Below are 18260 nucleotides of genomic sequence, written 5' to 3'. Positions count from 1 at the left end.
GAAGATGTCCAAAAGCGGCTTTTATGAAACAAACAAAAAAAAAACACTGTATAAAATCATTTTCGATGACCGTAAAAAAGAAATTGATCGAGGTAACTGATCCTCTAAAGATATCAAAGCGACATCTTGGACATATCGGTCAAAAATATTATGGTATGCAAAAACTTTTGTCAATTTCTTTTTTTTCTCAAATCTCAATATAATGCCTGTACTCAATGAAATTGAATAATTTACGGACCAGTCGTAACAGGAAATGATAGCGGCAAGTAATAAACCGTTTTTCTTTCAAACGACAACAACTGAGTTCCAGTTCATTGGTCAGTTAATATATTCAGTTAAAGTGAGTAATTCAATCTAATTTTAAAGAAAAACTCTATATCTTTTGTAATGAGTAATTAGCTGGAAATATATCGAAAATACAGTAAATACATATGTGAAAACCGAAGGCACAATAATAAGTCTCAAACATTGAAAACATAACATACAATATATGAACTAACACATAATAAAAAAATAATAACAATATGAGCAACAATTTTTAGACTTTTTTAATAATTTAAACATTTTTAATTTATTCTTCAAAATCTATGCCGTCTCCCCCTTGTCCCCCTAAATTGCCTCCAATAGATTTATGCCAACGTTTCTTCCAATCCTCGAAACCATTGTTAAAGTCAATTTTTGGAATAGCCTTCAATGCGCGTAGCGATTCACGTTTTCAGTTGACACAAAATGGTTTTCCCGGAGTGGTCGTTGGAGTTTGTCGAATAGCCAGATGTCACAAGGGAGGTGAATACGGTGGTTACGGCACGTATTGGTTGAAATTTGATAAAAAAAACTCACGAAGAAGCAATGCAGTATTGGACGGTGCATTATCGTGGTGCAAAAACCAAGAGTTGTCGGCTCATAATTCCAGCCTCATTTTACAAATTGTTTCGCGCAAATGACGCATAACAGTCAAATAGTATACCTTGTTGACATTTTGGCCGGTTGAAAAGGATTCGGAGTACACCACTACTCGATAATCGAAGAAAGCTATCAACACAACCTTGACTTTTCATCTGCTTTGACGTGGTTTTTTCGGCTTCGGCTCACCCTTACCACGATGTTCCGTCTATTGTTCCTGTTTCCATAGATCCAAGACGCATCGTATTACTGACTAGGTTTCATAACATCCAACATCCTGGTAGTTGGAATGCATTGTTTCACATATGTTAAGGCGATACTGTTTTTCAAAAAAATAAGTGATTTTGGAACCAATCGTGTTTTCACTTTCTTACACCCAAATGATCTTTCAAAAAGAGTTTCAGTGGTCCTCTCGATATTTCAATGATGCCAGTAGAGTTATCTGACTGTTAATTGCAAATTCTCAAGTACCAATTCTTGTATTTTATTGACGTGTCAGTTATGGTGGCCGTCCTGGGCTGGTTCGTTGTCAACGCGTTCTCCACCCTCTTTGAACAATTTTTACCAAACAAAAACATTTGCACGCGACAAATAATTACTCGTATCACCGACGGTCTTTTCCACTATTCTGAACATTTCGGCACCAGAAATTGTATTCGCCTCACAAAATTTAATGAGATGTGACATTTGGCACAGATCTCATCTAGAGTCATACCAATGTAAAAAAAAAAATTTAGACGAAATTTAAATGAAAAAGTCTTATTATTTTTTGCCCATTGTAGTACAACTTCTCCAACTGCGTTGAGCATTTGTATTTCAAACAGCAGAAAGTTAAAGCAATTTATTTTATTTTGAACCATATTAGCAAACGTCACTTCAATCAAAACTTTCGGTGTTAGTTTTGTTTAAGCTCCTTACTGCTTCTCATGTTTCTTCATGGTCAGACTGTGGTATGAAATTTTCATGGAATCGATTAGAGATTCATATAATATTTGCCGAATTATCTACAGTCCATTATCTTGAAAAGAGAATTGAAATCTATATAAATTGTAAATATGTAACTAATATCTGATGAACTAAAATATATATCTTTGACCCTGAAAACTCGTACATACATATATACATACTATATATGTAAATATATTTAAGTATTGTTTGCATATGTGTATATGACATAAACTTGTTTAAAATTCTTAAACTACGAAGTGTGTTCCAAAATTATAATGACTTCCCAATTTTATCAAAAAAAAAAAAAAAAATTATAATAATAATAAGAACAAATGCTTCTTCTAATATTGAAAGAACTTCTCTTAAACTTTTTTTTTTTTGGTATAGCGTTTGCTCTCAATAGGTTCATCGTCAGATTATAAATGACTCGTGCGACTCTTCTGACCGAAATTAAGTACTTTAGGTACAAACTTTGTTTAATTCACGCAACAACTGAGCTCACTGCATCATCAGTATTATTATTTTCCTATACATATTGTTGGTTCTCCTTTTCCACATTTTTATTACATTTTAAGAGATTATGGTATCAAGAGATAGAGAGAGAGAGAGAGATTGATTGAAAAATTACTTAAAATACATATATTCACCATATGTAGTTTTCGAAATAGTATTAAGTTGGCCTTTTTTATACTCTCGCAACAAAGTTGCTAARGAGAGTATTATAGTTTTGTTCACATAACGGTTGTTTGTAAGTCCTAAAACTAAAAGAGTCAGATATAGGGTTATATATACCAAAGTGATCAGGGTGACTAGTAGAGTTGAAATCCGGATGTCTGTCTGTCCGTCCGTCCGTGCAAGCTGTAACTTGAGTAAAAATTGAGATATCATAATGAAACTGGTACACGTATTGTTTGGCTCCATAATAAGGTTAAGTTCGAAGATGGGCAAAATCGGCCCACTGCCACGCCCACAAAATGGCGGAAACCGAAAACCTATAAAGTGTCATAACTAAGCTATAAATAAAGATATTAAAATGAAATTTGGCACATAGGATCGCATTAGGGAGGTTCATATTTGGACGTAATTTTTTKGSAAAAGTGGGCGTGGCCCCGCCCCTACTAACTTTTTTGTACATATCTCGAAAACTACTATAGCTATGTCAACCCTACTGTATAGAGTCGTTTCTTTTAGGCATTTCCATATACAGTTCAAAAATGTAAGAAATCGGATAATAACCACGCCCACCTCCCATACAAAGGTTATGTTGAAAATCACTAAAAGTGCGTTAACCGACTAACAAAAATCGTCAGAAACACTAAATTTTATGGAGGAAATGTCAGAAGGAAGGTGCCTCAAGGCTTTTTTTAAATTGAAAATGGGCGTGGCGTCGCCCACTTATGAACCAAAAACCATATCTCAGGCAGTACTCGACCAATTTCAATGAAATTCGGTATATAATATTTTCTTAACACCCTGATAACATGGACCAAATATGGGTGAAATCGGTTCACAACCACGCCTGAAGTCTCGATTATCACTTTATCATGCGAGAGTATAACCTGTTCGGTGACACCCGAACTTAGACCTTCCTTACTTGTTTAAAATTGTAATTATTATTAATTTTTATATTATAGAGGGTGTGGTTTTCAGTGAAGTAATCCGGATTTCGTATTTCGTCTTTTTGACAGTTGTTGCTTCATTTTTATCAGCTTGGTTTGCACTTTCATAATGAACAGACTTATTCGAAATAATGCTGTTAAATTGTGTAAATTTATTCCATAATACTGGTCTGCTTTGCATTACGCGTCGCCCTCTGTATCCAATATTCAGTCTATATGTTAGTCCAGCTGTGTTGTTAATTCGAGGAGTCATGGATCGGTTTCGCAGCGCGTTTAATCTAGTGGATAGTAGGCAGAGAGACGTCGTAAGATGCGCTCCAAAAACGCTATTGCTGCTGTGGAGCAGAATATTGAAGAAGACCAGATGGAGTCTATACGTCGACTCGCGCAACTGTGCCAAAATCTGGGAATTTCGGCTTGCAAAATCTAACTCTACCAAAATCGCACGTTCAATGAATATGCCCACAACGAAATGGCCACCGATCCCGCTGATAGCAAGAAAACTTTTTCAGCGATGAAGCTCTCTTTTGCTTAATTAAGTACGTTATTTAACAAAAGCAGCGCAGTTAGAGTGATAGTATTCCATAAGCAATTGTTGAGACGTCCTCAATAAGTCTAATTTCTAGTGTGCTCTATCGGCCCAGGGAATCCTTGATCCATATAAATGGGGAAGGCTAAAGAGTCATGATTAATGAGTTTCTCGTGCTTGCATTAGAATGTGTTGATGTTGATATATTTTGTTACCACAAGCCGGCGTCATGTACCACAGAGCCAATGAAACAAACGACTTATTGAAGGAAGCTTTAGCTTATTGCATTATCTCGGGGTTCGCTGCAAAAAGTGGTGAAAGATTGGGCCTCTCGACTGGAGTTCGTCCGAGTCACACAATGTCAAACTCCTATCTTTATTAGAAAGCTAATTTCTTGTCCATAGCATTAAATTTCAAGTGTATTGTTTCTTCTTTTAAACCCTACGTCAAAAATAAAAACACTTTATATCACCTCTACATATGTTTGTATATACTTTTAATGTTCCAAATTCCTTCCTGAGCTCAACGGTATTTTTCCCTTTTTCATTTCTAAAAAATCATTTCATTGTCTAGTTGACAGTTAAAACGTCAACGCTTATTGACTACTCCTCAATCATCCGCTACGCTACAAACCTTTCAACGCAGCTGTCAAGCGGATCACACTCCTCCGAACACGCCACGCACACCAACGCGTTATCAACTAACGGCATTAAGTGTATTTCAACTAAAGCATCAAATTGAATTTACTCGCACAAGCAGAAAAAAAAATTCAAGTTCAAGCGAACGCAATACGTTGTTTTGGTCTCTGCTGATGGTGATGCCACACAGAGGAAATTAAATACTTCCGAATTGCGTTTTTGCATGCATGTGTGTGTGTTGTTGCCTAAGCACTGCAACGCACTGCTCAGACAAGTTCCTTATTCGGTAATTTATTTAATTTATGTCACCAACGCATGTCGCACGCACATTTCTCTTTGCCGAATTTACATGGAAAATGTGCTGTTCTCACGCTAGCTAAGCTTAGCAGCTGCTCTATTTCCCCTCTGCTCGCGAGACTATGATTTATGTAAATTGTAGAAGGAGTAGTAGAGAGAATATAACTAATTGAGTGCCACTTGATTGTATGGATTGTACTTAATCAAGCATGTGTGTGTTAATATTATTCTATAAGTGTGCGTGTTTGTGAGTGCGGAAGTTGCTGCTGTAATTGCATATCACTTACACAATAGCGCTATAATTACAAGCAAATAGTAGTTGTTGCTGTGGAGTGTTTGCCAATTGCAAATATTTATGCCAACCTCATAACGTTTTAATTATGGCAATAACTTAGAAAACTCTTAATTAATTTAGCTTACTATGAGAATATATACATACATATATTTACCTAGAAGTGCTTTTATAACACGAAACATGAAATATTTCCAAAGATTTCGCGCAGCAGATTATCGTAAACCGTTTATTGATGCATTTCCGCTATAATCCTTAACCTAATGGTCTTCGGCTTTGTGGCGACTTCGTTGAAACTTTCTGCGTAAATATGTATTTTATTCGCCGTAAAGTTTAATTTTTGGAAAATTTTTTGTAGTTTTTCAAATATAATTGTGTTCTAAGCATTTCCTTGTTATATACAGGGTGCGACATTTAGATCGAGTCGATATTAGTAGCGTCACATTATTTTTTTACCGTGTGTTCAACAGCTCTTTTACATTTAAGTACTTATATCATTTAATTATGCCGTTTGGAACAGCAAACAATGTTGCCACCAGCAATAGAAAATTCCTCGAATGAAAAATTCTCATATATTTGGTGGAAAAATGTACAGAATAGATTTAAAAAGTTCTATCAAAATTTTATTTAATATGAGTGAACTTTAATAAATAGCCTCGAATTAAAAAAAATCAGTCACACCCGGGAATTTCCATACTTTTTGGAAACTTAAAATCTGAACTACAGATTTATACCAGATTATTAGACGGTTATTATGTACCTTAACAATCTTCAGGAACCTCAAAACAATACAGTAGAAATCGGTATTATTATAATTATTTTACAGATTTCTACTTGGAGAATATTACTTCCAAACTAAATACTAAATGTTTTATAAGTTCATCCGGTTTATGAAGTTACTGTTATGAAAAGTAGTTTTCTTCAATAACTCGATCAAATTAGCTCACCATGCCAATTCTTGATAAAATATTCAATGCATTTCGGTTAAGCCTCGGCTAGGATGACACTCAATGCCTAGAGATAATTTAGATGTTTTCGGTTCCGGTTAATTTTTGGAGCGCCATTCGCTAGATTTTTGGATAGTTTTATCGTAATATTAGTAAAGCCACGTTCCGTAAGCAGTAATGATGTGTTCAATGAATGTGGCTTTTTTAACCATCTTGTCAAGCATTTCTTTCTCGACCTCTAATCGACGTGTTTTTTACAAAAGATTCATATCTAATATTGACACGCTTGATATCCAAAACAATCCAAAGGAAACTTTTTGACCGAAATATGTTGAATGGATCCATAAAAGATGTCTGTTAACAACACGACGACTTTCAAGCACCGTTTCTTTGACTTATTCGTGAGCCAATCTTGACTCATATGAGCCCATTTTCATTGACTACAGGAGCTTGCCTGAATACTTAAGGCCACATGGGACCCTTATTAAAAATAAGCTAGATTTCATAATAATAGATGTGAGCATTTTCCAGAAAAAAATTCCAAAGTTTTGCAGGAATGCAATAATGACTTTTCCAAATGATATCTCCCAAACAGATCTGTTTGAATTTGCTTTAATATTATAGTTTCTGATATCTGGTTAAGTTTGTCAGATTTTTATACAGGGTGTGTTAAATTTGTCACAATGTTTGCAACACCCAACACCCAAAGGAAATGGTGAGGACCTTATGACGTCTGCCCGTCTGTATATACGTGAACTAGTTTCTCAGTTTTTAGATACTGCTCTGAAATGTTGCACACATCCTTTTCTCTCCAAGAAGCTGCACATTTGTCGGAACCGCCGATATCGGAAGACTATAGCATTAAGTTGTGAAATTTGGGAAATATCTTGAAGATACCATTCATTCAGTTTGCTATAGCTGAATACTATAGTCTTCCGATACTACTTCTGTTTATTACCCGAGAAAACCTTGATACAAATTCTAATCCAAAATATAAAATTGTCTTTGGAAAAATTTTGTATGCATGCTTCATAATACCGATAATAAAGTGACCTAAAAATATATTTTTCAATTTTAAATATTTTGAAAAATATTTTGTTATTTTGAAAAAATAATCCTAAATACACTTAAACCGTTAATATATTACAACAAAAATACGATAAACAACTTCATTGCAACTGGAAAAATTAATAATTTATTCAAATATTTGAAATATAAAATTAATCTAAAAGTTTGACAAGTTCACACGTTCTCCATATAAGGTTTATAAATTCCCCTTCGCAGTTTTTTCGGATGCTCGTTCCAAATTTGTATAATTGTCGCATTACATTGAGAGATCATTCGGCACATCACGCATCTCGAGATAAAGACTCTTATAACCCCAGACGATAAACCAGGAAAGTATTACAGCATACTCATTTTCTGAAAGTAGGGTATCAAAATTGCCATATCTTTCTAAAAATGCGGCAGAAGTTGCTTTCTCCGAAATAATATGACCGTTTGTTGGTTTACACATCTTCAATATAATAGTTCTTGTATTAGGTGCAATTGTAGGTGCTAGTGCTGTGTTGTGTTGCTTAGAAAAAATTAACTGTGTGTGGAAATTGTTTTTTTTTCAGGGATATATAGTAATGCGCGCAGGTAGCAAGCGCAGCACAGAAACCTGACAGCCATTTTAAAGGTAAATCCTTTATTTTAGCATTTAGTTGAAGGTAGCAATTTGATGATTTTCTCTGGAAATTTTGAAACCTTGAAGGCAAAAAAGTATAATCTCATAAAGGGGTGGGCTAAACCCTTTCAACACCCTTGAATGCTTTGAGAAATTGAGTTTTGTATTCCTTATGATTCAATACATCATATGACATGATATAGCATAAAATTTTCAGCTATTACTGTCTGATATAACCAATATATAACCATTTTATAACCATTACTCCAATTCTGTTTCAATATGAGTGGTTTCTATAATATTATACTATTTATCTTTCGGCTCTAAACTTACGAAAAGTGATGTTACGTTATTTTTCATTTTAGAGGACGATATATTCGCGACCGCTTTCCATATACCTGTACAGCGCACGCTCGAAAACGTGAACACTTGGGTTTCTTTCTAAAGGTCAGGGATCAGCTATATAATGCTGATAAGTCTGGTTTATTCTGAAAAATTCTACCAGAAAAGTGTTATGTATCCAATTTGAAAAAAAAGTTGAAAGAAGCAGTAAATCACGTTTTTGTTTTGCTTAAACGACTCTGGAACTTATAAACTCAAAATCTGTTCAATTGGCAATGCAAATCATCCCGAGGTTTTGAAATTTTCAGTGTCCAATTGAGTAAAAAAACTAAAAATCTACTGGGATGACGTTGGCTATTTTGAAGAAAGGATTCATGAATAATTCGTGCTACAGGTACAGGTTCCTTTTGAATTTTGTAATTTTTTTAATGTGATATTTTTAAGATGAAATCATTTAAAGGTGGAAATTGGCAATTAAAGATATTCTCCTAATCGAAAACGCTTCTTCAAAGCTGCACTACAGAAAGCGTCTCCTAACTGCAATAGCAGTGACGAATTCTGATTTTCTCGAGTCAATGAAGAAGCTAACAATAAAAACTGTAATAAATCTTAGGAAGGTGCTTGGAGTCGTGTTAGTGAAGGAACCCTACCTAATTGCTGGAAGAATATTTTTCATTTTGCGGAAAATAATGATGATAATGACGGTGAGGGTTTTAAAAGAGAAATGGGAAGCCAAACTTCGGTACTTGAGGAGAAGCACAATCGAACTCCACAGTTTAAATCCTGGGGTTCGGTTTTGTCCGCAGAAATATATAAGTTACCAACGATTCGTGAATGAAACGAAGATATTGAACCAGAGAACGAATTAGACGAAGACTGCGTTTCAGAGTCACCGGAGAAAATCAAACCAAATAAAGCAGTTGAAATTGTCAATAGAGCGCTACAGTGGGCTAATCGAGAAGACGTCGATCAAAACGATGTAAATGTACTGAGAAAAACAAGATGTATTTCAATTATAAGAAAAAAAAAGGAAAAAATTGGCTGCTTGAAAAAAAATATATATTTAACACATGTGGAGCATTTTGATGTAAAGTTTTGTAATAGCTTCTGTAAATATTGCCTCTACTTTAAAAAGTCTGCCACAAATTCTGAGAATTGATCTAATTTCTTTTCTTCTCTACTCTTTTCTCTTTATCACCTTCTTAAGTCTCAATTCAACTATTTCACTATAAAAAGATTGTATGTACTGAAGTGGTATATAAAGTTTAACACGAAATTAATTGTAATTTATTTAAATCCTTTTGATCTTAAATTTTGTTTATCTTTTGGATATAAATTTGACATTTTTTTATTATTTTATAATCCTTGAAACCAATTACTAATCTACTTTCCAGCAATATATGCACATAGTATAATGTGTATGTGTATGTAAGTATTTATTGTTGCTATAAATTTTTCATAAAAAAATTTCCTATTAAGACAATGCAAAACAAATATTGACACTAGTTGATTTACATATATTTATGTTTATTCACAGATTGTTTATTTTGGTTAAAATTATCCTGTTTACACAGGCATAAATCAAATTGACTATCCATTAAATAACGATAAAACAAATGGAATGAAAAATCAAATTCAAGCAAATACAATTAAATTTAATAGAGTTTGTGTAGCGGGCAATCAGATTTGATTTACATTTTATATAGAAAACACATAAATTTTATGCAGCCTGGCCGGCACACACAAACAAAAGCACACAGACATTCCGCATCGCACCACAAAGTTGAGGCAGCTTTTAACGGATTACCAGCATAGCTGCGAGGGTTAAGCAGCGGAATGTTTCGAATATTTTGTGGAATTTCAGGCATTTGTTTGCTTATGATAACAGAGTTGCATTCGTTAAACATTGTTAGTGTTCGTTTAAGGTATAAAATAGGTATGTATGTGGGAACGATGAAGGGACAAACCAGAAGTGGACGAACATACGGACAATGACATGCAACACTGACTGCAATAAACTATAAGTAGACGAACATACGGACAGTGACATGCAACACTGACTGTAATAAACAACGAGTAGCGACGAACAAACGAGCAACGAGGACTTTGAACAGAACAGTCAGTCGACACGCGGACGAGCACGAGGATAGTTAGAAAGCTGAAATAAAATAAGAACGTTTGCATAAAACTAAAAATAAGAACACTTGTATAAAACTGAAAACAAGAATACCTGTGTAAAATTGAATATAAGAAAACAATAAATAAAATACTATAAATAAACACTTTTATAATAAACACGAACCCACCCCACATGTATGCTTGGATAAGCCATTTTTGACATTTTAAAAGAGATTATAGAAAGGGTAAACAGTTGTTTCGTTAAGTCCATATATTCACCAAATTATTCAAAAACAAAGAAAAGCATTTACAACGGCTGCACCGAAGCTTCCCGATGCATTTCTTTTAGCACAAAAGCGAATGAATGGGCTTCTATTTTGAGTTTTGTCGATCAGTATGTAAAAAAATTACAAGGACTTGAGTTTTATGGATCAGTTTATTTGGCAGTTATATGATAGCATGTTCCGATATTCACTGTTCCAAGAAATGAACAGCTTCTTGGCATATCTCAAAAGCGGAGGGACTAGTTCGAGTGCATCCAAGCAGATAAACGAACATGGCTAAATCGACTCAGCACATCATGCTGTTCTAGCTATATTTGATTAAGCCAGTCTAGTGAATTTCTACCCGAGCATGTTCGATTCATCTTTACGTTTATTAGTACTGTCTTCCTGTCATATGTTAAAAAAAATTAGAAAAGTCTATAAGTGAATATCCTTGCGAATGACAGGTACCTTGATGTGGTACTGGGGCTTAAGCTGCTAAGCATGCACGGCTTCTCCCAACCAGCATGAGCGGTATTTCATGGTACCATTCAATAATCAAAGGCGTTATGCGACTCCCGTGCTTATTGGATGATTTGCAACCAGGAGGTTAAATCGGCTGTATTCAAAAGGAACCTTCCCAACACCGGGCCTTACCGCGTCATGGGGTTCTGTTGAGGCGGACGTTTTCGTTCCTATACAACAACGTAGACCCGACAGCTCACTGCGTTGAGGCAAATTTCGTAAGAAAATTATGACAGAACATAAAACAATAATTAACAAAAACAACCTAAATCTAGGCAAGGGATACTAGGAACGACTAAGGACGACAACACGGACAACAACGTCAGCACTCTGGCAAGTTTCGCCAGAGGAGCGAGCGCTTTTTGAGGATCATGTCGAGGAGAACGATTATGACATGCTCACATGCAGCGGCGCTCAGCAGGCGGTAGACTCGTCATTCCTTGTATCCGTTGAATAGGTTTAGGCAGGCGGTAGACTGCGACCGCTGCGAAAGCAGCGAGCACCACTAAAGCTCTCCCCAGCAGACTCCGACGAGTCGCATCGGACGAATACCGAAGGTACCTGCAGAAACTAAGGAAAAAAGAAAAAGGGGGCCGATTGCGCCTTCTAGCACCAGCCGGTAACTCCGGCGGGCATGAACGCTACTAGCTTAAAGTGATACCTGAGGCACCTTCAATAGGGGAAGACTCTAGAGATGGCGGAGGTACTAGTGCGGAACAGGCTCAAGAGAGGAGTGCATTGAAGGAGTGCAAAGGTGGCAAATCCGTGTCCGTTCGCCCGAGGGCAAGGCTCCCAACAGCGAAACAGCTCCAAAATCTAAAAGGCTGACAGCAACGCACTAGTGACCAGATGGCTAACCCTCCGCACGAGTTCTCCCGGGTGGCGGCGCAGATAAGCGGATGCTCTCGAAGGCATCCAAGTGGCTGTAAAGCCTCTTAACTACCCACAGGGTAAAACTTTTCGACAAATCCCTGAGAAATTCTTGGAGAATACTGATGCTAGTGTGGAGATAAATGTCTTCCACATATTTTCGATTTTTTTTTTTTTTGTGAAATTAAAATTTGTTGTTCTTTATAAAATTTTTTTAATCATATTACTTATTAAATGTTCCTTTCAGAAATTACAAAGCTGGGCATATTTTATAAAAATATATATTGGCGACATTAAAATGTATCTTCTTTTCACTCACTTGAATCGCAAAAATCAGCGAGAGAATTTCACTAGAGCTTAAATTTCGCAATCGAAAGCGCTACGTCACTCACTTCAAATGGCCATAAATACGCATAATGGCGTTTTTCAAGTCATTATTTTCTATGCGTTCAAGTTTCGCCACGTCATAAATGTTTAGCTATACTTACACTCATACAAATGTACAAATATAACTATTTATAAATTCTGCACTTTTCTCATTGCTCACGATGGCGCGTATACTTTACGCATTTGCATCGCCATTGTCAACGATTTGTCATAATTAATTTTGATGGCATTGCATTGACGCAGCAACAGCGTCCACCACTCACCAAGCCAAGCGGCAAAAGTACAACAAAAACATTAGCAAAAGTAATGCGACCATTACCATTGGCAATAAGGCGAAATTGGGATTGGCAATAAGAGCATTAGCTCTTTGCCGCCAGCCCACGTCGTTGATGAAAGATATGCATAAATGTTTGCATTGGTGTATGTATGTATGTGTGAGTGTATTYATGAATTTTGTGGTTTCTAGCGTCGCTTTTATGTTGATGGATGAAAGAAAGCTCTGAATTGGTAATAAAGTTCAACAAGAAAGCAATAAAACAAACAATAATGAAAATTCGCATTTCGCGATTTACTCTCTTGAAGTTTTATTACTTCAATATTTGAACAACAACAGCATTGGAGTAAATATTTCCTTCACAAAAAAGTTGAGTTATTACATTTAAGTAGCAAAAGGTTCAGGGATCTCAAATCAGGTTAACTGCAGATAACAACTATGCTGTGTAGTTAATATTTATCTCATACGTGTTTATATCGATAACATTGGTGTGCGTGCTAATCATATGGTCAGAAACGAGGGTGATTGGATTAATCAGCGACATCTATATTTTTTATTCAAAAGTTTTATTGAAACATGCCAATTGATAATTATTTATACATGTATATCGATAATTTTTTTATCGATAAATTCTGTAAATTTTTGTATCGAATATATGGATACATTTGATTAATCGGTGACTTCTATACTTACGCTATGCTTGCATATCGATAATTCTTGATCTATAAACTCGGTAAATGTTTGTATCGAATCATGTTATCGATAAATTTGATTTATCAGTAACTTCTTAATTTTTATTGAAAAATAATGATTTGTAACTTGTTGTGCGTGAATATCGATAAATATGCTTATCGATAAATATTTTTATCGACAAATTAGATATTTAAAAAGTGAAAGAGAAACCAAAATGATTTGATAAATCAGTTACTTCTCTTTCATTGAAATATACTGATCGATAAATAATTATAATCATACTTGTATGTATCTATATCGAAAAATAAAATTATATCGCTAGTTGTCGCGATAAGTTTGGTATTTTTTAATACATTTTTATCAATTTTTTTTGATAAATGTTTATCGATGAATTTGATATTTCAAAAGTTCGGGTTTTCTTCAGTTGCCTACTTCCCAACAAGTATAGATAGAAGTACCACCTACAGTTTCTTAGTGTGAACATTTTTAACATGGTTTGCTGTTTGAGGGGTTACATAGGTTTACGTGTTTCTAAAAATCGAATTGGTTTGTCTTATTAAATTCCACAGCACCTATAGAATATTGTCTTAAGCTTTCAAGTTGATCCGAGTAATAGTTTCGAAGATACAGCCGTCTTTAAACGCGTTTTTCTCGAAACTGTGTTTTTAAAGTCGGTTGGAGAGACTTCACGAGTAGTACTCAACCGATCTTCATACAATTTTTACATAGGTCTTTAAGATACTTTTGACCAACAACTACTGAGTACACGTAAAGTCCGGTCGTCTAGTTGGACAACTCAGGTCAGACGCGTTCCTGGTAAAATGATGAGTTGAGATTCTTTATTCGGCTCAAATTATTTCTTTCGAGTAAAACCTTAGGATGGAAAACCACATCGGTTTTCAAGACTCAAAAGACTAAATCCAGCCATCCCCTCGATATAATCTATATCAAATTAGGTCACTTAGCTGAAACAGAATTGCATTTAAAATTACCTTATTCAAAAAGTCACTAGCTTATCGAACCTATGTTGTTTTTTAATATACCTATATATAAGTACACATAAATTTATCCGCTTAAAGCAAAGCCACACCACAATAAGCCGTTAAATCGCCGTAGAGACAGACAATACCGCTGCGCCGTAGGAGGGATAAAAGCTAAAAACTCGCATTTTCATAAACTGTTTGTCTCTTCCTGCTGTCGCCTTAATTTTTCCTCACCCTTCTCCACTTCTTTGTATTATTTACGTGCTTGTTTTCTTTTTCCTTCTCACACTGCGCACAGGGATGACAAGCAGTTGAAAAATGCGGTTGGCAAGCCTTATAAATATGCTACAAAGTTGAAAAGTAAGCGAAGACCCTGCCAAAGACGCAGAAGCAGCACACAAACTGCCAGCAAATCAATGAGGTGGAAAAATAACGGCACTGTAAATGGGCTTAAAAAGACAAGCAGTCAGACAGACTGGCGGGTAGACTTTGATTCTTACAAAGCGAGCAGTAAGCTGCGAAGTAGTTTAATTATTTAAGAAAGAAAAAGTAAATTGAATGGTTGCAATCAAAGAATTATCCTTTTAAGTTAGAAATCTATACTCATATTGGACTGCAGTCATTAACGATTTGTAAATGGAGGGTTGACTGTTCTGAAATATCTACTGTGATCAAAATCTAATGATTCAACAAAAACGTTCAGAGAAGATCATTTTGTTCACAAAGATTTTCTGATTCTGGAGAAATGTATGAGCGCATGATTTATAATTCATTTATGACGTCTTTCCCTACCATCTGCCACAATACGGTGTAAAAATACCAAATATGAGAAGGCATTTTTTGAAAGTCTTTCAAAAAAAAAATCTCCTGGAATTGGATGTTGCGTGTCCGGACTCCAGAAGGAGGAAGTGGTGGCCATCAGATAACATTTCAATCCTTTGTCGGAATTGGATATAGTATAAGTTTGGATACTTTATTTTTCACACAGATCATACTGAATTCGAGCAGTAACTTAATTTGGGTTCCAAACTCTAAACCGAAGGATGAATAGGCAAGTCCGTCCGCCTTTCCGTCCGCCTGTATATATGAACCGAGTCCCTCTGTTTTCAGATATCCATCTGAAAATTTGCATACGTCTTTTTGCGACCTCTGTTTTTCGAACGTGGAAGAATTTATCGGGAGCTCTCCATCAACTCTAGTTTCAGGCTACCTGACCACTTTGCCATCTTTCAACTGGAGGAGACTGTCGTCAAGGCAGTGGTAAATATACTACTTCGAGGTGCAGCCTGCTTCAGAGAGTTGTGCATTCACATTGATAGCCTATATATATAGGCTATACTGGTTTTGAGCTCGCTGACAGTGCGCTCAATGCTGGTCGAAGATTTCATGACCTCATTAGCAATGGCTTGAAATTTTTTGCATATTAGACTTGTAGACTGCCCGGTTACAGCGGAATCGCCGGAAACCGCAAAACTGATAAGCTTAAGGGAGGCTGAGCTATTTGAACTTAGCAATGTAAATATTGCCAAAATTGTAAATATTCTGACTGACACTCTTTGACAACATTGAAAGTTGAAATTTCTCGGTAATACAACTTTGGAAAGCCCAACGAAGTGGCTGGGATTGATATTCACCGCCTTAATAAATTTCCAGTGAGCGTAAAACATCGATCTGTAAGCACTTGAAGAAGGTGTTTGACCAACCCTACGACCTAACCTGAGCAGTATGCGATAGCGGCGTTCTAGACAAATGAGCAGCTTTTTTGGGGAAAAAGACTATGTGAAAAATATCGAATGGATATCTCAAAAACTGAGGGACTAGTGCACGTATGTACGGACAAAAGGAAATGGTTAATTCAGCTTAGCTCATCACATTGCTCATTTAAAATCATCCATTAAATTTTTCACAAACAATTCATGTGGTACCCAAACATCGAGCTTCTTTTTGTAGGCAGCCTTTTTTAAGTGGTTCAAACCCATGAATGTTAAGTTCTTAGTGATGTCATGGCTGCTTATGTTACGGTCTTGGTCAATCTTTTCCATAATCTCATCGACTTTTTCAACGATAGGTCGACCAAAGCGTGATGTATCTTTCACCCCAAAATTTTCAGAACGGAAGCAAGCGAATCATTGTTGTGCTACACGAACTGATACAGCATCGTCTCCAAAAACTTCACAAATTTCATTGGCGGCTTGCGTGGCATTCTTCCCTTTTTTATTATTTTCACTCATTTTTGAACATTTTCAACTTCTCCGAATTAAATTTTTGGTTAAATAAAGCTTAAAATCTCACCTCTCCAACATTATATGACACAATGTGATTGGTAGCACTGGAGATATACGACTGCAACAAAATCTGTTGACAAAAAGACTTTTTCGACTACACAGTATATATTATGGATTAATTATTATTATTACCTCTTAAACTTATAAACCTCGAATCACAGGCTTTATAGCCGCAACAAATTTTAAAGATAATGTTAGTAAACAGTTTAACAGTGTATTGATAATGAAAACTTGTTTAAAAAACAAGGCTAAGCACCTAATATGAATAAATGAGTTTAAAAAAAAAGAAGCTGAGTCAAATTAACGCTATATGTATTCTAGGCCCTTACTCGTTATAGAATATAGTTTTTGTTTCAGACCGTGGGTGGTGGCTCTACACCGTACTATGTAATCAGCCTTATATTATACGGTACACTTTCAGAGGCTCCACAATGACTACTATTTTAGATCATAAAAAATACTTCAAAAAGTTTCAACAATAATTATATTATTGTACAACCACAATAATTTTCTATGTAAATAGATGTTTGTATGTACTATATATAAAAATGGCATGAACTTACTGTTTCTCTTTGCGTTGTTGACGTTTCTTCTTGAATGCTTTCTTAACACGCAACAGCAGGAACGCTGCACGGTCCACGGAGAGTGTGGTGCTCTTCTTCGGCGGCGGTGGAGCATCTTCCATTTTTTCGTTCGTTGTTTTTACTAACTCAGCTGTGAGAAAGCAGCTGATTTACAGTCAAAAGTGGTGGTACACACCCGCAAAAGCAACGTGGACTGATGTGCTGCAGGAGTGTTATTGAAAGGGCGGTCACGAAGAAATTGCTCACTTTCAGTGCGGTAAGTGGGTAATAAGTGTTTCGAGGATGATGAGGTAAATGTTGATGGCGATACGAATGTGTCTATATTTTATTTTTTTTTCTGTTTCTGTTTTTGTTTTTCTAAGCGCTTGTTGCAAGTGCTGTCGGTTCAGCGAGTCGATAGTTGTTAGTATTTGTTGTTTACGAAAAGGCTGCTCGTATTATTATTAAGTGCTGTGTCCTTGTAAGGGTTTATCACTGCTTTACGTTTAAGTTTTTGCGTATATTTGCTTATTTTTTGCTTGATTTTTCCAATTTATTTGAGATTTTTTATGTCTTTCGGTTGGTTGACTCGTCTTCGTGCGGGCTCTCAATTTAGTTATTTGGTAGACTTGGCTTCTTTTGTTTTTGCTGTTTGATTGCGCGGCTCGGCTATTTGGTTGGTCGGTCGGTTGGTTGTACGCTTGGCTGCGCGGCGGATTGGCGGTCGGAATTTGCTCTATTTTCACTCTATATATTTTTTAGCTCCCCTCTAGCTTACGCTCTCGCGCCGTACACTTCAACCGCGTTGCGTGTATTTTCAGCAAATTGATTCGATTGATTTCGTTGATTCAATTTAGATTTGTAGCAAGCTTTGGATACAATTTGAAATATAACCATTTCCTAACCTATTTATAAAACGACATGACAGCATTAACGGCTTGGCATGGTTAGAGGCGACTGCAAACGAATGTAGAGAGCGAGATGTAGCGTGTTTGTGGCTTGAGTGCTGATGGCAGCGTAATCGAAGGTGTTTGGAGTTGGCAGGCGCTGAGTTTGCCACTCAACAGTTACACGCGTCCATATAACCACAACAAGCTTGATTTACTCTATGTATG

At 35.9% G+C, this 18260-nt stretch overlaps 1 protein-coding gene across 1 annotated transcript in view; it reads right to left on the bottom strand.

The window, feature by feature from the left end:
• LOC108965686 overlaps positions 1-17267 on the bottom strand; it is a 60113-nt gene extending 42846 nt beyond the window's left edge. Inside the window, exon 1 of the mRNA XM_018928264.1 lies at positions 17146-17267. Within this exon, the coding sequence (XP_018783809.1) occupies positions 17146-17267 (122 nt within the window). The remainder of the gene's footprint in view (positions 1-17145) is intronic.
• Positions 17268-18260: the final 993 nt, after the last annotated feature.

The sequence above is a fragment of the Bactrocera latifrons genome, unplaced genomic scaffold, assembly GCF_001853355.1.
Source record: "Bactrocera latifrons isolate USDA-ARS-PBARC rearing strain unplaced genomic scaffold, ASM185335v1 scaffold_10, whole genome shotgun sequence".
In the NCBI taxonomy this organism is placed as follows: domain Eukaryota; kingdom Metazoa; phylum Arthropoda; class Insecta; order Diptera; family Tephritidae; genus Bactrocera; species Bactrocera latifrons.
Note: the sequence above shows the minus strand (reverse complement) of the source record. Positions and strands in the feature narration are given on the sequence as shown.